Source organism: Numenius arquata, chromosome 12 (assembly GCF_964106895.1).
Source record: "Numenius arquata chromosome 12, bNumArq3.hap1.1, whole genome shotgun sequence".
Taxonomy (NCBI): domain Eukaryota; kingdom Metazoa; phylum Chordata; class Aves; order Charadriiformes; family Scolopacidae; genus Numenius; species Numenius arquata.
Window position 1 is genome coordinate 7,400,893 of NC_133587.1, and position 23,159 is coordinate 7,424,051.

At 40.1% G+C, this 23,159-nt stretch overlaps 1 protein-coding gene across 1 annotated transcript in view; it reads left to right on the forward strand.

Annotated features, from left to right (window-relative positions):
- Positions 1-23,159, forward strand: part of BCAS1 (brain enriched myelin associated protein 1) — a 49,342-nt gene that overhangs the window by 11,055 nt on the left and 15,128 nt on the right. Inside the window, exons 4-9 of the mRNA XM_074157325.1 lie at positions 3,992-4,147; positions 4,714-4,758; positions 9,495-9,635; positions 12,734-12,769; positions 13,112-13,315; positions 21,446-21,613. Coding sequence (XP_074013426.1) covers positions 3,992-4,147; positions 4,714-4,758; positions 9,495-9,635; positions 12,734-12,769; positions 13,112-13,315; positions 21,446-21,613 — 750 coding nt within the window. The remainder of the gene's footprint in view (positions 1-3,991; positions 4,148-4,713; positions 4,759-9,494; positions 9,636-12,733; positions 12,770-13,111; positions 13,316-21,445; positions 21,614-23,159) is intronic.

The window sequence follows — 23,159 nt, forward strand, 5'->3', positions numbered from 1 at the left end:
CTCTAATGAAATAACAATCTGAAGTAGCTTTAACTAGAAGTCAGAGTTAAACATTTGCTGGTAGCAAATAGTCATATTGAGAAAGCTCAAGTAAACAAGTGTTTGTAATAAGCAACTACCAGGGGACAGGACAAAACAATCTAAATCTCATTCTGCCAGTTCAAACAGATACTAGAAGCACTGTTCGCTCAGATCAAGCTTTTTTTATATCAATAATTCTTAGTTTGTTTATTAATTTTGTGTTCTGCTCCAGTCTTCGTCTTATACCTACCCACATCCTGAACCTCCGTAATGGGAATACTCTGGAAATCCCAGGCACTCATCAGCTGTAGGTTATGTTTGGTATGTGTGTAAGTGTTTGCAGGATTCTAGCCCACACAACAGCTTTTTGGCGCCTGGGGGCCTGCTTGAGGACAGGTCTTCTCTTTAACAGAACTGCCTCTACATCTTTTACATGTGTGCTTAAAGCTGTACCACTGAAAATCTTTGAGGGCTCACAAAATCAGGGTTCAAGTTGCTCAGGGTAAATGAGTGGCAGAACACAGGGGAGAGTGGAATTTTAACTTTCCCATTGAATTTCTGAACTGTAATTTTTGTCTTATTCTTCAAATATGAAAAGGATGTTGGGGGGAGAGAGGAGTTAAGGACCTTTCCTGGGAAAAATATATCAACTAAACACTTCTGATATGTTGCCAAACTTGCTTTAACTCAATTTCTAAAACAAAGGCCATGTCTGCCTTACAGCACAGTTGCCTTCTGTTCCCTCTAAAGTTGCTAGTTCTCATGTAGGATGGGAGAATGACCAAGTCTAATTTAATTGCTGTTACTGTAGTAACTACAAACTGTTACCAAATAATCATACTAAAAATCCAGATATTGCTGCCAGCAGGTTTTTTTTTTTGGTGGATTATGACTTGTAGTATCTGTAAAAGCTAAAAGAAAAGCGAAGTTTCCCTGAATTGAGTGCCAACACAAAACAAACAGCGTTGCTGGTAAGTAAGAGAGAGGCTCCACAGTCGCAGCTTAAGAGCTGCACAAACATTCTGTGTTTGGTGAACCACTCTTTATTTTTGTGGTCTACAAAACTACATTCAGAACACGGCATAATTAAAACAAGGACAGAATTCATGAATTCATGAAGCATTTACTATGTAAGCCAAAGAAAAGATAAATTATATGCCTGAAATGTTTCACTGAGCCATGATTCATACAAACAAAAGTGCTGGCAGGAATACATTCTTTTGATATGTTTTCTAATGACTGAACTGAAACTACAGTATAAGTATTTAAGGTGTTTATTACCCCCAAATTTGGCTCCTCAAAGAAATGAATTGAACATTTGGATGTATCTGTTAACTTCTCAAAATAACAGAAGAAAGTCAGTATTAGAATTTTTCTTTCATTATTTGCCTCCAGGGCTTTGCACAGCATATTATGCAGTGAGCTGCTGCAGAGGGTTTTGTGGTTATTTGACTATGGCTCTGAAAATGGTGATGTTGTAGGATTCCACATTATCTCTCCCTGATTTATATGCTGATGGCCTGAGTCTGTGCTCTTTCCTACAGCAGTATTCCCACAAAAGCGCAAGATGGATCACAGCACCTATCAAAGTCCAGATCCAAGTTGTATCTCAGTAGCTAATGGCAGCCTTGGCTTGGGAATCCTGGAGTAGGGTTCCTCGTGCAGTAGTGGGTCATTATGGGGCCCATTTGTGCTCTGCAAGTCAGAGTTCAGGGATTTTTGGGTGGTGGTGTGCCTCAAGCTCTGTACTGCCTGCAGCAGCTTTCCCATCTGCTGGCCAATGTGTGGCTTTAGCAGGGACATACCCTGGAAAAGTTAGCGCTGCCAGTGGTGGTACCTGTCACCTCTGCAGCTGTCCCAGGTGGTATCTGCTGCTGGTAAGAGCAGATAAGTTCCCTCAGAGCTTAGCAAAAAGATATCTTCCTCCTAAACAAAGGGCAGCCCAAGGCCAGAGCTTGGGCTTGTGTGTGTAAAAAATAAAGTTTGTTTATTCTTGTTTGCTAACATCAAGTAGTGAAGAGTTCGCTAGCATCAAGTGCTTCAAGAAACTAGTTTTGCTTAGCAACATATCTTCTGCCTCCTGCTGCCTTGGTCTCTTGCCTCATGTCTTTGTTGCCTCTTTAATATCTGAAATAGAGCCAGCATTCTTCATATGACCAGAGGTCTTTAGATGGCATCCCTGGAAGCAGGGCTGCTGAAGCTGGCGTGGCCACGCATGTTCTGCACGGGACATATTGTTCTTGGAGCCACTCTGGCCTGTAACTGGCAGCTGGACAAAGTGGTGTGTTGGAGCCTTGTAAAAAAACTTCTAAATAGCCTGTTGAAGCACTCTGAACTACTGTGCTGTGTTTCTTCCTGGGTAAACTTGGAAAACAGTGGGTGGAGAATTAGACAGAAGTCTGTTCTTGCAAGTAAAACCTTGTGTATTTTAACTCCTTAAATGCTGCATGGAGACTGGCCACCCCATGCTCATCTTTCCTGATGTCAAATTGATCCTCTGAAGATTTAACTCACTTGTGCATCTTTAGTCTGCTCCTTCCATTAGTGACCTACAGAAATACATGTCCTCTGCAAAACCTGTATAAATACTGTTTGCAAATCTCCTGCTCCAGGGAAAGGCTCTCAAGAGCACAATTTAAAATTTTCCTGGTAAAAATTGCACTGAACAAGTATGTCTAATTGGCACATCAGGAAAATATGCTTGGTGTCCCTTAGACCTCCAGGCAGTCTTTGAGAGGCAGTGATTCAAAGATGCTTTATACTGGAGACACCTAGATGGGTTCATCTGTTTTATTTCTTCTCCTTTATTTCCCTCTGGAGTAACCTAGGCATCTAGTGTCTTAACTTTTAACTATCTAAACTCTATTTCCTAAGTGACCAGATGTGTAAGGCTGTCTAAATAGTTGGGAGTGATAACTTCTGCTAAAGAAATATGGCATTGTTATGATTGTCCATTCAATACTGTCTCAAATCCCCTACCAAAGTCAAGGCCACCATTGTGCTAGTCACAATATATTTCAATAATAATTGACAGATCTAGCCCTGCACTTAAAATGTAAACAGGTACACAAAAGGGAGGAGAATTATTGGGAACTGACTTGGATATTACTTGCCGGATGTAGTGCTGTTTAAAGATTAAAAAAGGAAATGCTGAATGGGACATGAGGACTTGTCTCAAGCTGCTCTCATGAACAACGTTTGTGTTGGCTTTACCTGTGCAGGCTCAAGGCAAAAGCGGCCAGAATGGCAGGTAAATTCAGTGTAAAGGGGTGCCAAGCTCTCCAAAACTGGTCTAAGAGGAGGGTTTGTTCTTTTCTTTTTAAAACATGCTTAGGTGTCTAAACAGAAACTGAGTATATTACATACTTGTGAGTGCTTGAGCACTGGGAAACTATTTTTGGGCCCTGGGAACTGTAATTCCAGGAAGAGAGGAGGCTGCTCTATCTGGCTCAGAAGAATTACTTTGGGTTGGTTGCTTTTGCCATTCTTTTAATCTATAACATGCTTGTGTTTGCTAGATAAAAATTATTTCTGGAATTGCAGAATACAGAGTATCAGAACCAATCTTTGCATGGTACAATCAGACACTGAGCCATCAAAGGCCAAAATCTCAGCATTTGTTCCTATTCACAAGTTCAGCCTTGAAAAGAGAAAAGCAGTGTTGTTTGGGATGCCGTGTGCAACTTTACTTGTGTTTGTTATACTTGGTAGCTGAGAACAATGTTCCTCCAACCAATGGCAAATGCTGAATATATTAGAAAAGAGGGAAAAGAGAAGTATAAATGTTCAATTGTTCTGAATATGTAGGCTGGAGAAGTATGGTTGGAATTAGGGTTGTGACTCTCAGAGCAACATAACGCAAGTCACAAATGTTACTTTTGCATTCCACTGGAAATTAAGTAAGCTAGGACTAAGGAAACGCTGCCCTCTCTTTTTTATTTTTTGGTGGGTTGTTTGTTTTTTTTTTTAGGAGATAGATGCCTGCAACCAAAAAGACCTACAGCAGGACTCGGCAGGTGTCAACGGTCTCACTGTTGAGCAACCTGAAAAGGCAGAGGTAAAAGAAGACAACCCCCAACCAGTGGCTGCAGTAGAAAACTCCGTCATGAGCTTCCTCAAAACATTGGTAAGCTTTTGCCTTTTCATCCCTAGGCTATGCTTTAAATTGTTTATAAAAATCTCATGTTGGACATGTTGAACTAAATGTACCATGCCCACTGCTATGGGCACTGAGAAGTAAGGAAGCCAAATGGGTGCCTTGGAGGATGTCTTGAGAGTGATAGGGATGTGTAGGTACAGTGCAGTTACGATCAAATGATGACCTACTCTGGATACTTCCTCTTTTGCAGAGATACTTGTAGACTTGGAGATATTTTAGCTGTCTTAAGTATTTTCTGCATGTTGAAATTTTTGTAAAAATCTCTAAAAGTTCATTTTTATTGATTAATTGGATGTATAAGCTTGAATAATATATCTTTTGTCCAGACATTTTTCATTTTAGCTGTTGACTTTAAGTTTCCATCAAGAAACATTTATAATATAAACTTTCCCACATAGGGGGGAAAAGCCATATTTGTACTTCTTTCACCTTTGTGCTAGAAAAACCTGCGAGTTTCAACAGATAAGCTTTCAGATCTTTTCAAAGACTGAGTTGGGTGTGACTGATTATTTTTTTTCTCAAATATATTTAAGGTCTCCCCAAGCAAAGCTGAAGCCAAAAGTGATTCTGAAGACAAGGTAGGCAGATTTCTCATTCTGTCACTGATCACTAGATGGTTTTAACAGAGGTATTTCCTCTTTGTTGTGTTGCTTTTTCCCCAATTGATGACATCATTTGAAGGAATTTAAAATATTTTTCTCCTGAATAAGTTTGAAAGAAAGATGAGCATAAACAGGGCAATTCTTCATAATATGTTACAATCAAGATCTGAACTGTAACATTTTCTGTAAGGTTGATGATGACCTGGTAATGCTTTTGGTTCTCCTCTGGTTTGTCCTTGATATAAAAAGCACAAGTCCCTGCAGTAAAATCCTTTGAGTCCACAGAAAACTCCATTTGCTTGTAGAGCTGTGCAAAGCTTCTGGTTTTTCATTTCCAGTAGTGTATATGCATGTTTCCTTTATCTCTCAACACCTGCTGGAGCTGCTGGGGAGGACATGTGAGGTCCCTCTCCTTGTGGCAGCTCTGTGCCTTGGTGGGCAGGATCCTGCTCCCACTCTCCTGCCCTGTGGTGCACCCACAGCTACTTAGCTGCTGCACTGGGTGTGCACCTTAGGGTGCAGGAGGATGGGCAAGGATCAGCTTCCCTAAAATCAAAAAGCAGGAGGAGATCCCAACTGTTCCTCTCTGGGACTCTCCCAGCTGAAGCCCCCCTGTATGGGCTGTGCTGCCGTCAGGGCTGATGGGCTGTTCCTACACAGCAGCTGAAACCTGGGGAAGATGATGGAGCTGCTCTGGGCGGGATGGGGACTTGCGGGGAGGGTTGTCCTTCCCTCACCACTCAGGAGTCTTCCTTTTACATGCAAAGAGGAGAATCAGTGGGTTTTTTTAAGCAGGGTGAATTGAACACTCAAGCTGTTCTAACACAGTGTCAGGCTGACTGCATGTGTGTGGTGGTCCCACCAGGACATGAAACCCATTGGCTGGACAGGTACAGAACAAGCCTGAGAAATGCTTCTCCATGTAACAGGCAGTTGTGGCCCCTTGCTTTCCTTTTAACAAAACATTTGTTCTTGGTTTCCACTGGCAAGAGGAAACATTTTAGCATCCATGAGCAGTGATGATCCTTTATACATGAATTCAGAAAGTCTTCATTATTACATCTTTTATTTGCTATTAGAGATATTGAAAATATCAGATTTATCCAATGTATTTGCCAAACTTCAAAAAAAAAAAACCCAAAACACTGGGGAAAAAGATAAACTGTAAAAATGTGAAGTTGGAAACATAACATTTTAAAATGGAAGCATGTAGGTGTTCAAAGACTTCTCCTTTCCCCTTTTTTTTTTCCTGTTAAGTTAGTGCCAAAACTTACAGTAGTTTCAACAGGAGCACAACTATGATTTGTATTAAGCTGCCCTCTGTCTTCTGGTGTTTCAGTGGACTACAGGCATATCACTGTGAATAACAGGAACTTCCAGATTAAATGTCCTTAAACATTGTTACAACTAAAATAACTACAGCTTTTCTTGCAATGTCTGTGATAAATTTTAATTAATGCATAAAGAATAAAACCCTAAAAAAGGAAATAGTCTTTCCATGCAGCTATTAGCCAAAATAACAATTGTCATCAATGTTTTTGTTTTCATCCCTTTTTTTTTTTTTTATCCCTTTTGTCCAATTCAATTTTTATGTAGCCTGGTACTAAAATGGTGAAGTCAGTCTTTCCAGAAAGCTCGATGAGTACATGGGGGATACACATCACTCCCCAGTTATAGCTCAGTAACTCTGGAACTGAGGTCTTCTAAGATATCCAGAGAAGGTAGCTATCGAATCGCACCATTTCAGCGAGAGTTGTAGCCTTTTCAACAACTTGCGAAAAATCCAGTTGTTCAGTCCCGTTTGCATACCTGGCTTTATCAAACACACCCGTGTGCTTCTATAGCAGGTGACTGTTGGTGTAGGTGTGCTGTAATTTGGAAACAAATATGCTGTTTGGGTTTGGTTTGCTATCACACCTCTGAGAGTAAACAAATCCAGATGACTAGCAGGATATGCAAACTCATTATATAGGAGTTAAATGGGAGTTGCTTTTTACAAAGAATTTCTTTACCTTCACTATTGTTTTCCTGATACAAAGAATATTTTCACTACATTAAAGGAAAAACATGCGAAAAAGGTTAACTTGACAACTACTATATAGAAAAGCTGCAGCTTTTAAAGCTGATATAATTAAACAATGACAGTTTCCCCCCTGAGAAATAACTTCTGTATTAATGGTAAAGTTGTGCTCTTAAGTGAGGCTTCCCCTTCATGCATTTAGAGCCCCTCCTGAGTGTGTGGGGCTGTCCCATGGTTTGGCTGGCACAGGGACCACTGTGTCTTTCACTCCTGGTCCCACTATCATTTTGGCTGCTAGTGTGGTCCCTTTGCAGGGAGGAGCTGGGTTTTATCTCACAAGGCCGGGGAGGTTCCCAGTGCCTCTCAGCAGTGCTCTCCCATGGCAAATAGATGACCTTTCTCATGAATCTGAGAAACAGCTACAGCCCACCAGGGCAGCGTGATCCCTCCTGCTGAAATGCAGAGGTGTGCAGCATCAGTGAAGCTGACCTTGGGGTTTTTGCAGCAATATGCTGTCATCAGTGATGCCGCTGACGTTAATCAGCTGGCTAAAGACATGTGTGCTTTCAGCTGCCTGGGCACACCCTTAACGATTGTCACTTCATCCATGTAAACACAAGAGTTTAATGCGAGTTGAGTCATACTTCCTTGGATTCATTGATCCTTTCCAAGTTCATACTAACCCAACACAACATTTGGATCAGATCTGCCCTGGACCATCTATTTGATCCTTCTCCAGCAGATCCTGACTTGTTCCCCATCACTGTACGTTTGGGAATACTGGGAATGGAACAGAGTACAAGGAAAAATGGCCATTTTTGATGCAACTGGCCACAACCTCTTCATAGTACAAAGCCCTTTGTAGGAAGTGTTTAATTGCACTGAATGAAACAATCCTGAGACCAAGATCTTGACTAAGTGTCCTCATACGTGCTACATTCTGTACTTTGGACCTTTCCTCCTCACATATTAGTTGTGGGCAGCCACTGTGCTTGATACTACACATTGTGCAGACTGTAGGCTGATTGTTTCTTTGGAGTTTGGGTCTCTACATGTTTTCACAGTTCCTGGAAATTTTTGTCAACCATTTTGATGCGTTTTACTAAGATGGAAGCTTTTATTTTTGCTTTGTTCAAGTGTAAAAGAAATCAGACTGAAGCTTGTGGAGGAACAAGCTAATTACCCAGAGGGTGAACACTTGAGTAATTTTTCATTGAAACAGAACTTCAAAAATTTATATTTCTTCACTATATATTGGTCTGATTCTTAATTAAATTGGGAACTAAATTGCCTAAGGGAGATCAGAATTGAAGTCCAGGATACTAGCAAGTAGCAAGTAAAAGAAATACTACATCCTCCTTTGCAGTAGGTAATCAAAGGCATCTTACTGCTTTAAAACCTGACACAGACACTGAAGAGTGAATAATGCTACCCCATATTATTTGTGATTAGTCATATATTATGGGCATTTGTACACTGCTGTTACCGTAGAACAAACTCTTGTGTGAACTTGTTTGTATGTTGAAGCTCAGTTAAGCAACCCTGCAAATTTGTGGGTTTGTCCCCTTCCTTTTTTATTATTGAAAAGATGAAAATGGTAAGGAAGGAAGGAGAAAAAATTCCTGTTGTTCATTAACATGAAAACATAACCATTTTTCCCCCCAGTGATAAATCCAGAGGGTTGGTTGAAGATTAGAGGGGATGAGGGAGGGGACAGCAACAGCAGATTGAAGAGTGATGAAGAGGAGGTACTTCAATTATGATTTAAAAAAAAAAATTCCAATGTTGTGAAAAGGTAAATGGAACATTTTAGCAAATGTTACTCAAGTTTTTCCAAGACTTGTAGAAAAGCTATGTATTTGAATAGGCCCATCTCTACCCTATGCAGTGTGATTCAGTCTGCATTGAGCTGCAGGGAGTCTACTACCACTTCTTAAAAATAGCCTGGTTCTGCCTTTTTTTTTTTTTTTCCCCTACATAGGCATCTATTGGGTTTCTGTGTTTTATAGCCCTTTGCGGATTTTTCAATGTACTGCCTAGTTTTTTAGTTTTAGTCTCTAACATCAGTAGGCAATGATTCCCAAAACAAGTGCCTCCTGCAAATATTCAGACTGAAACTAAAAGGAAGCAGCACTTTGTTTCATCACTTTTAGTGATCATTCTATCACCACTATTTTTCTGATACTTTCATTTCTAACTAATTTCATGAACATTATTGCAAAATTGAAATATTGTATGTAGCATGTATTGTGAATATTCATACCCCTATTTTCCTAAATAATGCATTATGCAAAACATTTTAAAGTTCCTATAACACTGCAATAAAAAGGATGCAAATATTTTCAAAGTTTTACATATCTGCCTATTTTAAACTTACAAGTCCCAAATTTAGTTGACTACTCATGAATTTAAATACAGAAGTCTCAGCCTTTGTGGGATTTGGGTTTCAACTTAATGAAGAATATTGTGGTTTAATTGAGTTAACTGGATTGCCCTAGCTTTTACAGTTATTTCACTACTCGTGTAGAAGAAAGCCTGAGGAGAAATGCGTAATTGCAAGAAAACATAATTTGTTGTCCAGGGCAAAAAGGAAATATTTGGTTTTAATATTACATGTATGAGTGTTTGTTTTTCATGAAATTAATAAGAACTTTGCGATAAGTACTCAACTTCCAATGGTGTTGTACAAAAGGGATCAAAAGCGGACAAAGGCCATGGTGGGCAGCCTGCTCCGAAGACAGCGGCAGAATCCCAAACTAAAGGAGCCAAGAAAAAGAAGGCAGAGAGTCCCAAGCTAGGACAGAGTACATTTAGCAAACTCTTTAGGCATAAGGTCTGTATGAAACGCTAGCGAGAGCGGAACCCTGAGCAGTAACAGATGGCTCCTGTCACAGAGCAAAGTTATTTCATTGGCGACTGAAATCAGCATCTGGCCAGCTGTGCAGTGCTCTGAAACTACTGCTGTGAGCATTTCTGTGCCACATGTTGTGAAAACAATCTTCATCTGCAATGTTTCTCTCCTTATGCCATCTGTGAATTCAGGGTTCTGAAACAATTCCTCTAACCTTCCCCACTACGTGCTTCCCAGTTACACTTACTAACGCTGACTAAACTTCCCTGGCCACTTAAAATAAGAATAAAATAAAAGGTACTGACAAACAATGAATTATGCAGATATGAGCAGTGCCTGCAATTGTAGGCCAGTTGAAGAGCCTTAACATGCACTGTCATGTGCTTAAAAAATCAGTGATTTGGTGAACTGCAGCATCGGATACAGCAGAGAAGGTTGGAACATGGAATTTCCTTCAGAAATAGTTACTTTTCACTGAAAACAAGAAAAGTAATTGATTGAATTCTAAGTTTAGTTTGGATAGAAAAAATTGGGGTTTTCAAGGATATTTTGAAGTTGTTCAAAAAGCACACTTTTTGTGCAAATGGTTGTTTAAAGGACACTAGCTTTTATCTTAAAAATCCACTGAAAACTTCATCAGCTTTAGTCTCAAATCCCATATTTGGGCATTTCTGCATTCTCTGAAGAAGATAATCTACCATGATGCTCTGCGGCAGAGAAGCAGAGAATTGCAGCTTTTTTAGCCCAAAGAATGCAGAGACCCTTCCACTGGGGGAGGAAAGTAATTAATATTTAATGCTCACTCAAAACACCCACGTGGAATTTCTGGTGAGTAGGGGGCTTTATAATCAAGGGCACAAGGCAGAGGGAGTTCTTTAAGATATTTTTTTGAAACAAAAATGCTCTTTCCACTGTCTCATTTTTGAGATAAAATTTTCAGCTGTGTATTACTGAAGGAATAATAACCTTCCCAATGGTTTTAAGTCTACAGTTCTTGCCAACAGCTTAAAGTTAAGATCTCATCTTGTATATACTACATTGATAGTTAATAGTTTTGATATTTAATACAATTAAAATATGAATTATTGTTCATAAAGAATTAGGGCATTCTGGTAAAAAAAACAGACCTGGCTAGCACTTCTTAAGGAGCTCTTTCTCCAATAAGTCTCTTCTCCAATAGCTCAAAATCTCACAATGAGATGTTGGGAGAGATCATTGTTTTCATTAGGCTATTTGACAGAAACTTTAAAGACTTTTGGTCTAGAATGAAAGCAGTTATCTTGAAGGAATGCAACAGCACTAAATTTTAACAGCAATAAAATCTGTCTTGTAAAATTTATTTTACACTTTTAAAATTTTTTTCTTGTTTCTACATTTATTTTCACAGCTTTCTTTCCATATATGAAATATGAAAGCAGTAAGTGGGGTATCATTTATGGCATATTAAGAATAAAGGAGGTGGATTAAAATGGTGCAAACAGGGTGCTTGTAAGGCTGATTGAAAGCGGAAATTCAAATCGGAGCAGTGATATGACAGGCAAGCCCTGAAGTTATCACCTGTAGTTTAAAAAAAAATGGTTCTGTTTCTATCTTCATTTAAAATGCTTTAGCTTGATGTGTCAACTAGATGAATAGGTAATGAATTCCTTTATTTGAAATGATCATTTTAATATAGTAGTCGTATTTAATTTTAAGCACTTCATTCTCCCCTCTGAAAGTTCTGTCTCTGCAAGTCTTCCAAAATGCATTTCTCAGTGCCTTAGTTAACCTAATAGTAAATCTTTTCTTAACATCGTTTTTCGGTGCCCTGCGTTTACACAAATACTAGCTTTAAAGCAACTTGTGAGTGTTGTTTTCAAATAGCAACGCACATCCTAATAGAAATCCATAACATAAGCTGATGCAATGGAATTTGGCCATTTGACCTCAAAGACTGAGTTTGGATGGCTTTTTAGTTCATTTATTCCCCTGCATTGCATGCCAGTTTTGCAGTATAACTGTACTTATTTATGGAATTCTGACTTGGAAGGGTTAATCACTTATTTTCAGCATTAGTACTGACGCCAGCTCATGGCATTACGTTACTTTTTACCACTTGCTCTGGATCTTGTTCATTAGAGCTAACCGCAAAAAGAAGTTCTTGGCTCCTGCAAAACACCTCTCACCTATTCATTGAAGAAACCTGCAAAGCGTGTGGCAGGCTGCCTAAACCCAGGGGTGCTGGGCTCCTGTTTGAGTTTGTGGCTTGCTGCTCCTCTCTTTGTGCAGCTCAGATACTCATCTTCAGCGTAAGCTATGCTGGCTGTTAGGCTCAATAGATACTGATCCGTATTACTGGCCAGAACGGAGTTTAGCAAACTGGATCCCTCCTGGCTTCGTGTATTTTAATGAAACTAGTAGACCCAACACTAAGAAGGATTTTTTTTTTTTTTTTTTTTTTACAAAAGAGTATATCCCCCCCCTAGTGCACAAAAATGAGTGGATGGACTAAACTGCAACTCCTGTTTCCAAGTTATAAAGCCACTGCTGTTCTGTTCCCTTCACTTCCAGGCAGTCATCTGCCTGTCTTGTATCTCAGAAAGACAAGCCTCATGTTTTGAAGGTGATGTTAGCAAGTCCCTGACTGGTATGTAATTCCCCCAGAAGAAAAGACCCAGCTCTGGCTTGTACATGTGCATTGAAAGTTGCACATGCAGATCCAGCTTAGGAAAAAAAAAAATAAATCTCAGCTACTATCTTAAAACCCTGTATAATGTCTTACCTGAAGAAACTGGGAATTTGTATGTAAATCCACATATTTTTAAAGAACAATTTGACGACTGCAAGCACAGTAGCGTGAGTACAAAGCGATTTAACACAGGGCTGCAACGCTGCTGCAGGTAGAAGGATGGGAGCTGGCAGCCCCTTCAGGCAGCCGCACCTCTGCCAGAGATCAGTTTCCATGGTTGCAGGAGCCAGGACTTTCACAAACATTCACTAAAAATAAAATAATTTGTGGCACAGACAATTCCTGAACTGTGTAACTGTGAGTGCTGACATTGCCAGAGACAGACTTGTCTTTGTGTTTTGTTTCCCTTCAGGCTGCAAAAGAGACCCGACAGACAACCAATACCAAAGTGAGTAGGATGATTCAAGTGATCTGTATGAATAATGCAGTCAAAGGGTAATTATTCTCGCTGTCGTTTTCAGTCTCAAAGACACTGTTTTAATTTCTTAATTAATCATCTCTGTTATGAAGGGTGGGTTGCTATGTAATTTGCTTCTTCTGTTCAAGACATTACTTCATTTGGAAGGACGGGGCGATGCAGCTCACGAGCTGTACCTTGTTGCTTGCTGTGTCCCGTGCGATGGTGGCCCACCGCACACGTACCTCTTGTACCAGGTGACGCTTGAACCCACTGCGAGCATCTCATCCTTCGCACGTTTCCAACAGCCTGTGTATTTGTGTTTCTTTCTAGAGCACTGAACAGCAGCCTGCTACCTCTGTAAAATCAGACAAAAACATTCCTTCCTCTCAAGAGCCACAGACAGCTAAGCAGAATACAAAAGCCCCTGAGCCTGCAGCCCAACAGCCAGCAGCGGCCACTGAAGCCCCCAAAGAGGTGACGAAGGAGAAAGCAGCATCCACCCCTACACCACTGAGCAAGCTCTTCTGGAAAAAGGTATGTCTGGATTTGGGAGCTGGTCCATCCCACAGCTCCATCTTCACGCAGCCTCCAGAGTTATTGCTAAGCACAGAGTTACAGGAGAGCAGTCAAGGCTGCGAAGCTGAGCGTGTCCCACGTGCTACGTGCACGTCGGGTGCAAACGCTGTATGTATGCAGTTACAAATGCATACGTGAGCTTTGGGCGGTCCCATATACATGTGGCTGTTAGACTCCTGCAGAAGAATCTTATAAAACTGCAGTCTTTTAAACCTGCCTGTACTATTTTTGAATGATATTATGGAAGAAGGGGTATTACTCTGTCAATTCAAGACACTTGTTAAAAATCCTACAGAGATTATAGTATTCTTTACTAAATTGTATCGTTAATAGAGATATAGCTATAAAAGCGCATTTCATTTTTATGCAAACTCTTTGATTTAATTCTAAATGTCTGAAAACCTGAAATCTAGTGGATTTATTCTTACTCAATTGAAAAAGTTTCATACCAGAGTGAATCAGTCTTTAAGTTTGGGGATTGAGGTCAATTGCTTGGGAAGACATATTTTTCCTCAAGTTAAATAATGATCTGAACTAAAATTAGGACCAACTTTGAAAATATGGTTCCTGTTTCCATGATCCTCAGTGCTTTATAAGCTGAAGGTTTATTCTTTTCTCATTCCATTTAAGAGAAGAGCTGTATTAAGCTTTACTGAATCACTGTATGTTGAATAACTGCTTTCCCAGGCTTCTGTTCAAGTTCAAATCCCAGAAATGAAATGCTTCCAAGCACACAGATGCTGACTGAGTGGCCAGCCCTGTAGCTTCTTTAGCTGTATTTTCCCTACTGGGCAGTGATACTGGAGATAGTCAGGGTATGCTACTTACATTGAAAAAAAAAAAAAAAAAAAAAAAATGAAGGTGTTTAGATATTTACATAGTAAACATGCTTGAAAACAATCTAAGCTTGAAACATTTGTTACTTGGGACCTTATTTCCTGCGGAACTGGGTGAATCAGGTACTTGGAATGTGAGGAAAGTTGTGAAGAAGTGGGAGGGTTTTTTATATAGTTATTGCTACGGAAACCTACTCCTCTGAGTAATCGGGCTTGTTTGAAAACAGAGATGAGAAGCAGGATGTATGCTGAACATCAGGATGAAATAAGAAAAAAGAAGAGGCCTTCTGGCAGATGGTTGTACGTGGTTTCAGTGTAAAACTGAGTAATAAATCTGGGCTGAAGTGCAGTATTTTCATAATGAAGTAACAAGGTCTTTTGTGTATTTAAGAAAGAAAGAAAAAGCATGTAAGAAGGGAAAGTTTTCTTGCAGAAAAGTAGTGAAAAATCACTCCGGGGAGAGGGAAGCGATCGGTGGTGATGGTTGGTTTCAGAGAATATATGAATCCGATAAGGTTTTGGTAAGATTTCAAAACCTTATTGTGAAAGATTAACCCAAACCAATGTAGCTATAGGTATTTTACCGCTCTGTATAGCGTAGATCCTGCTCACAGTGAACACCAGCTCCTCATGTCATATTATAGCTAAGCTGAACTAGGTCTAGGAAACTACCTGGTGTCTTTTTAACTCTACAGCAATCTTCACGTGAAGTTCTGGGATCTCAAACATCTCAAGGGTATAAACCTTGTAGCAAAACTCTGTCTTTCGCTTCTGTTTGTTCATAATGTTTGGTTTAATTTATCCTACATCATCATTAAAATAAAGTTGCTTACATAAGTGAATGCAAAGTGTAGAGAACTCTCTACAACTTTGTGCAGGTTATGGTTGCTACAAAAATATTAAGGGTTAGTTAAATCACTTACCCAAATGCACTGAACTACAACAGTAGTGTGTGAAATCTGAATTTTAACTTTGGAAAATGAGGCCACTTCTCCTCAGTTAGAAATTCTTGGGTCTGGAATTATCCTGAGACCAAACATTTCTGCAAGATTTCTGCAGCAGGGAAAAAAAAAAATCTGCCTGCTTGAGCATTGAATCCTTACCTATAAAAGGGTGATGTTGCTTTACTGGATTTTCTTGACAGAGAATAACATATTTCCTTTGATGAAAGACCTTGGTGACCTAGTCAGCTTGAAGCTGGAAAAAAAAAAAAGTAGAGGTGATAAAATAAAAAGTCCTTAGGCTACAGGTTAGCCTCAAACTCAGCTTGGTCTGAGGATTCTGTCGTGGTTCGGGGTTTGTTGTGGGTTTGGTTTTTTTTTCCTGCAATGATTTTATCTCTTTCTGACACCCTTAATGTACTGCCTTTTTGCTAGGACAGAGAATTGAAGCTAGCAACTGTTCCAAATAGGTGTGTAATTCAGTCATGTGTGGCTTTTCCTTTTGACCTAATAGCAACCACAACACTCAATAGATCCAGGATTCAGATACAACTTCTCTCTTTCTAGGCAGTCTCTCAAATATCTGTCTTCTGATGGGCTTTCACTTCAAAGTGAAGCTAATGAAATACTTGTCAACACATTGCAGTTAATGCTGCTGCTCTCACTACAGATGAATAAATATGTAAAAGAAAAAGAAAATCTTTATTCAACTCCTCAGATGGAAACCACCTTGACTGTATTTGCCCCATTTCCTAATCAGCCTGCACAAGAATTTTCATGCCTACTACTGAAATGTTTGTCATACTAGCACTTTTTTTTTTTTTCAAATACTATGGAGTATTAATAGAAAATTACAGTCAGTAATTTCATATATTTGTGTTGGAAACCTGGTTTTCAAGACCTTGTAGATATCTGATGAGGGCAGAGAAACATGGCGCTTCATTTATATCTGATCAAAGTAGAGGAAAGTAATTGAGGGAGAATTATCTTTAAAAGTGGGTATATTTTTTAAAAACTAGAACTTTAAGCTGTTGCAATTCTGTTGCCATACAAACACAGAAAAATCATGCCCTTTTTACTGAGGGGTATTTATGCACTGATAATGCAACAGGAAACTGGTTAGCTATTAAGTGAAGATTTGGGTGGAGTGTGTGGGATAAATATTAAAATTACCCAGGACTTATCATGTTCCCATGTATTCCAGGATAGGAGCAGGTAAACTGTTCCCATCCTGTAATATACTGCCTATTGGGTGGGAGGGAAGGAGTTTCTGGCCTTTTTTTTAACTGGGTAAATGGATGAAGAAACTTGAAAGAGAATTCTGTCTGCTTGAGGGAGTGAGGAGGACAATACGCAATGGGCTTTTGGGGGCTGTTTCACAACCTGACTGTTGGCACAGCTGCCATCCTGACAGCAGGGAGGGGCCTTAACCTCCTCAACCCAGCGAATAAATCCAATAGAACTTGTGAGTCAGAACCATGCTTCTGGGCTGTTTGCAGATCCTTGTGTAGCCATAAGCTGGCAGTGGTTAATACTAACTGGTTAATGGTCTGAGCTGTTATGGCTCAAGATCAGCCGAGTGGCACCTTCAGGCAGCAGCTGCAGGTCATGGGGACCTTCAGGGTGGAGGTCTGAGAGCACGTTGATGGCCAAAGCTGAGCTACCTTAACTGCAGCAACCTGTCATCTTTGCATTGGCAGAGGAGGGCAGGAAGGTGGGTTAAAGCCTCTCTAACCCTCTCTGCTTCCCGCCTGTGAGTCTGCGAGCAGCAGGAACAGATCTCAAGCATGACTGCTCTTTTAAGTGGAAATTTCTTGAGCAAAAGGTCATCTCTCATCTACATTGTTAACACAAAAGCTGCTTCATGAAGAAGGTATGACCCAGGAAAACCAGCAGAAGTGTTCCTTAAGTCTAATGAAATGCAGTGGAGGGAGCCAGTTCAGACTCCAGCACAAGATCAAAGCAGGGTGTAGTGTTTACCTCTCTTTTGAGGAAAGATGCAGCAAGCAAAAGGAAAATCCTCATCAAAGTTATCCAGCTTGCAAAATAAGTTACACTCTCATAAGGTAACAATTTTTATAGTCAGGATCTAAGAAAATGATATAGTAATAGTTTACCAAAACTATAGGAGAGTTTGTAAGATCCAGAAAGAGAACTAAAAGGGTAGAGACAAACTTTCTACTGTGTTCAAAGTAAGCTTATTACTAGAAGAAAATTAGGAACACAGCCATTGAAGAGACGGAAGGCTGCTTCCCAAACTTAGTGAAATAGAGAGCCTTGTAAAATATTCTTATCTTCACCAGTTGTGTTTTATAAATTAAAATATTATTTTGAAAAAGAAAACAAAGATAATTCTGTAATAGGAAGAACAAAGGATGTTGCTCATCTAATTTCTTCAAAGAAACGTACATTGAAATATTTTTCTGAGCTTGGCAGAGTGCCTTTAAAAAAAGAAAATAACCCAATAGCACTTCTGTCTCCCTGGTGCATAACAGCAGTAGCTGCTGACTTAGGCTGAATTTGATACAATTTGTGTCTAAGGAAATTGGAGGCAAAATTTGGACCTATGAATCCAGCAAACTCAGTTGATGCAATTTATAGGTGTATAAGGTGATAATTTACATTTATGACAGCGCTTATGCATTAAAGACTCATAAGGCTGATAGAGCTAGGCTGTTTGCAAACTATTATATACAAACTGCAGCTTCCTTCCAAATCTAGTCACAAAACTTGATATAATTTTTCTTTTTTTCTCCCAGGTGAAGTAAAGAAACTGAGCCTGGTGCTCTAGAGAGCAGTTTAGGTTATTGTAACATCATTCAAAGTTTATTGACTTTATCTTTGTCAGATTCTTCCTATTACACTTTCAGTTCCTGCCAGAAACACCTTGGTGATTCTCTTGAATGCACAAATGGAAAATTTTCTTTTAGTTTCCTAGGGGAAACAGGAACAAAATTTTAAAACTCTGCTCTTAAAAGTATATCAGAAACCCTCCTTAGCTGGAAGGGGTTTTGCCTTGTACTGAAAGACCATGCAACAGGCATTCTCTGCATCTCTGAAGTACACAAGATACCATGGCCATGTGTCATCAGCCTCCAAGAAACTGCCACCTTGGTCAGTCTTATTTGAGATGATTTTGTGATGTCTCTAGAGTTTCCTTTTGTCCCAACATATCTGAATATTCTGATCTGATTGCATGGAAGTTGTGGAATCTTCAGCCTTGAAGATATTGAAAGCTCAATTTGACAAGTTCCTCAGCAACCTGCAACCTCTGCTTTGAGCAGGAGGTTGGACTAGGCCTCCAGAGAGATCTTTGAGATCTCAAAATTGGTTAATTCAGCATCAGTTAATTCAGTCTTACAGAGGGAGATGGATATACAAGAATGATTCCTGGAGATAATTGCAAGAAAATGACCGTAAGGTTTTCAATAGCAAGCCCAAGATATCAAACAAGATAACCTGTAACTTCTGCAACAACTTTGATATGCCTAATAGAGTGCCAAATTCAAGTAACTGCAGCAGAACATTGGATAGCTAAGTTTAAAAAAAAAAAAAAAGGTAAAAATTAGATATACTGCAGGATGATTTAAACTTTCCTAAGGCATGCTATGGAATCCATCAAGAAATGTACAAAAAATCACTGATTGCCTTAAATCAATCTCTCTGAATAGCTGACTATCACTTAGCTCTTTATTTAAATAGGCAGTGCTTTTCAGAGTTTAGCATTTCACCCCAGGATGCATTTATTATCAGGAGTGACACTAATGCCATTGCACAGATGTCGCCTGAGAGACAAACATCATTTGGGTTGCAGCTGTAACAGCACAGCAGCAATATGTAATCCCAAACTGTAATCTTTGAATGATGAGCTCCCAGAAGCCAGGTTGCTGCTTTATTGAGCCACTGTTTCAACTCATGCAATGAATAATTTCCTTCAAGCAAATAGATGGTGAATTGATTATATGTATGTGTGAATAGGCAGAAATATAGATTAAAATTATTATAGATTATCTCAAATGTTCATAAATATAAATTAAGTCTACAATTCCATGGGGAAGCGGGCGGTGCTGCAGTTATCTCAGGCAGCAGGGGACAAGGAATATTTATTCCCTCATCATTCTTTTTCCCCTACCCCCAAAATGTTCATTTCTTCTGCAAAAGAGGAGTAAAGAACAAGGCAAAATCTCTCATGCTGCCGTAGAAGTCCATGGTAAGTCCTTGTCTTGTATGTGGCGTCCCCCAACTCAAAGAGAATATGATAAAACTAAAAGGTATAATACTTAAAGAAAAATGCATAAATATGTTGAATGGCTTCTGTATGAAGAACTACATAAATCAGGATTTTTTTTATTTTTTTTTTGGCTCAGAGAAGAGTTGGCAGAAAGGAAGATGACAGCAGCAAACAGAATGACTACTGTAACATAGGTGAACAGGAAAGATCAGATGTTGCTCACAATAAAAGCAGTAGAGAGTATCAAATGAAATTATTTGGTGACAAATGAAAATAAAGTACTTTGCAAAAAAAAAAAAAAGAAAGAAAAAGCATACTTTAGCTGTGGAATTCTTTGCCACAGGATGCTGCTGGATGTCAGGAATTTCTGTAGGGAAAATATCCGTCAAGGGCTATTAAAGATACTACATGGGAGTCACCAGGTTGAAGACAATTGGACAAGTATATGAGGGCAGCAGTACTGAAAGCTGCTGCCGGAGGAGGCATCCATTACTCACCCCCCTGAGTCAGGATGTGGGGCTGGGGCAAAGCTTTGGTGTTACCTTTTAAATTGTTCAGGTGTTCATGTCACTAAAATTAATTTGGTCAAAACAACTATGAGTATACATTAAATGTTAAGTACATGTAAAAATTGTGAAATATAAGTAATTGAGATTTATTTACAGCAGTTCCTTCCTATAGTAGCCATAGTATACATTTCAGCTGTGCCTATGCTGGATTTTTAAGCAGCAGCATGTGTTGAAATGTCAATACCTGGGGTAACTGCTTCCATTTGATGCTGTATTGGAGACTGAGGGTGTAACTTACCCTGCTTTTATAATGTTCTGCACCTTTCTGCAACAGGCTGCAAACTGATAAAGGGCTTGCTTCAGGTCAAATTACCTGGTCATTAGCATAATAATGTCTCTTTATGGCAGAAAGTAAGATATTTCTTTATACAGTTAGAGTGGGATGGGAATGAATTAGTAGTTCTTGAGGGCACAGAAGAATGTTATTTACCCGGGCAGAGGAGTCAGCCAAGGAAGCATGTGTTCAGCCTCCTGCCCGGCTGTGCCTCCACCTCCTACAGCAGCAACGGGCCTCCTCTTCATCTGTTCTGCTCTGCGATTTTTGTTGTTCAGGTTAACACATCGAGCATTCCCAAGGTAGCTTTGAGAAGGCTGTGGACATGCAGGAGATTAATCAATAAATCTTATGAGGATCCATATTTTAGAGGAATTTGCAAACTGCTTGCCTCTGGTTGAAGTACTATTATAATAGAAGGAACTTTCTAGTAATTCACAAAAGCTCAGTGGGACCCAAAATCTCTCTCTAAAGGCAGTGTTGCGGCTTACCCAGTAGCTTTTTTTGAACTCACATGAGGGTCAACACTATCAAAGAGGGTCACTGTGACCCACGGGATTAGGTAAAGTAATAGATGAGCTACTTAACCACCTTGTACCTCAAGAAGTCATTTATATCTTTGCGACTGTGAAGAGGGGCCAGTGCTGTGTGACCAGACTGAGAATGCTGTGGCTGGGATGCTGCACTTCCATATTTCACTAAGAAGGGTGCTAAACAGAGTTTTAAAATTAAGTCCATGGTGTATTTTAATTCCTTAATCCTGTTCTTTCGTGTACAAACTGCTGGGTACGATCTTAACTCATTTTTACTGCTTTTACCTGAGTGTTACCTACTCATGGCACATACTACTGTAAGTGTCAGTAGTCTTGTTTAAGTTCTCTTTTTAAATCATAATCAAAGATACATTATTGTGTTTGGGAACCGGTACTGCAATTCAAGAAAGGCTACTTCTTCAGTTTAAACAAGTGCTTAAAATCCTACCAGCTTATATACTTTTGAATTGGGATGAATCAAATTCCTGAAGAAACCTGTGCAGAGACAGTGCCGCTGAGGGTGCTTTCACGCCATGTTTATTCATGATGTACCAGCTTACTCTACTGAAGCCCTTTGCTTGTAACCTCTTAAAAAACAAAACAAGAAAACAAACAAACAAACAAAAAAAACAAAACAACAAACCTCACTGATTAAGTCTGAGTATTTTTTCCACTTTCTTACTGTTTGCCCAAAATAACCCCAGAACGCATCGGAGGAAGCAGAGACCGTAAGCCATGAGAAAGCAGACGCGTCTTTAGAAGCTGTGGCTCCTGACAAAGACGAGAGTAAGAGCCCAGAAGCCGCAGAAGTGAAACCTAGAAGAGAAGAAAGTAAAACCCCCAAAGCAAACCTGAGGAAGTTTTTTAAACTGGTAAGTAAGAGGCTCGGTTCGAGAGTTGCGAGTGATGTGTTCGTTGCTACGGGGGGGGGACGTAATTATTGAAAAATCTTTTGAAAAGAAATGTCCGTAAGAGTGCGAGAGCGAAGCGGTGTCCCTTTCCACAGGCGTGTGTGTCTGTGTGACCTTGTCGCTTGTCCCTGAAGTCCTTCGGCCCCCCCCCGCCCCGAGGCCGCCGCTCCCCCCGCGCGTTTGGCGTCCTGCACCTCCCTCTGGTGGCCCCGCCGGGAACGGCCCCCGGGCTGCCCGGCCCCGCTGCTCCCAGGGCTCCGCGCTGCCCCTTTCCCCCCGCCCCGAGGGGGCACAGGGCATTTCAGGGGGCTGGAGCCAGCATTCCTGATTGCCACCGAGGAAGCCGTTAGCTTCCCAAACCCCTTCCGCTGGGAGATGTGAGACCTGGGCAGATGCTCCTAGAGGGAACCGGCTACTGTTGGCCAGGACAACACCCAATGTCCCCGCACCGCACCATGCCGCTTGCTTCAGGGAGTCCTATTTTTAGTAGTGAAACTTTTTTTGGCAGCTGATGTAGGTTAGCTAAGCTGGCACGTGAAAGGATACAATTGCTGCTTCGAGGATGTTACACAGTAGGTGGAAAAAACGAAAGGCACAAAGTAGAATCTAATCCTCCTTCCCAGAAGAAGACTGAGGTTTATCACCTCAGTGATGGCTGGTATCATCTTGTGGTTCTAGGTGTGAAGAGCTATCCTGATGGATTTGTGCACAAACGACAGCCAGACAGCATTCCTCAAAAGAGTCTAGAAAAGTGGCCAAGAAAGAAAATAATCCAAGCCTAGAATTAACCCTTCTCTAATTAAGATTATAGCAGGCCTTGAGGATTCATATAGCAATTGACCTATTTTGGCAACGTTTACAAACACGTATGGAAGATTCTATTAATTAATGCTGTTTTATTTTCAGGCAGCTATATGGTGTGGGTGTCAGAGTGGCTTATACATTAAAATGTGAAAAACACACGTTTCTTTTAACGGAATGTAACCAATAGCCCAGGTTGTCCAAACTGTCTGCTCACAGGTACATGCTGGTACATACAGCTGGGAACAGTCATTTCTAAAGTTTGATAAAGGTTAAAATTCGTGAGTCAGGTTGTAGAAGGTACACGCAACAACCCAAATCCTGATTTATTTTTTATTTCCAAAAGATTGGTGTTTCTTTTATTTTCAGTTGTTTGTTAGCCTCGGCCCAACCCATGACGGGCAATTTTACTTTTTGTTCTTCAGCGCTACTTTACTACATAGGCACTCTGCTGTATTTGAAGATCCAAGCTAAAATTTTTAATATCAGCCCAGAATTCTGCAGCCAATGTGCCCTTAATTCCACATAAGATTTTAAAAAATTAACTCGTTTGGAAAAATCTCAACCTTGTTCCTAAATCTAAGGAGATTTGTGGTCATCCTGCACAGAGGCTTGTCACCATGGCACACGCTAGGCATGCAGAAGGTGACTCAGGAGCAATGCATATCAAACACTGACATCTGTGGCAAGCATGGTTTCCAATCAT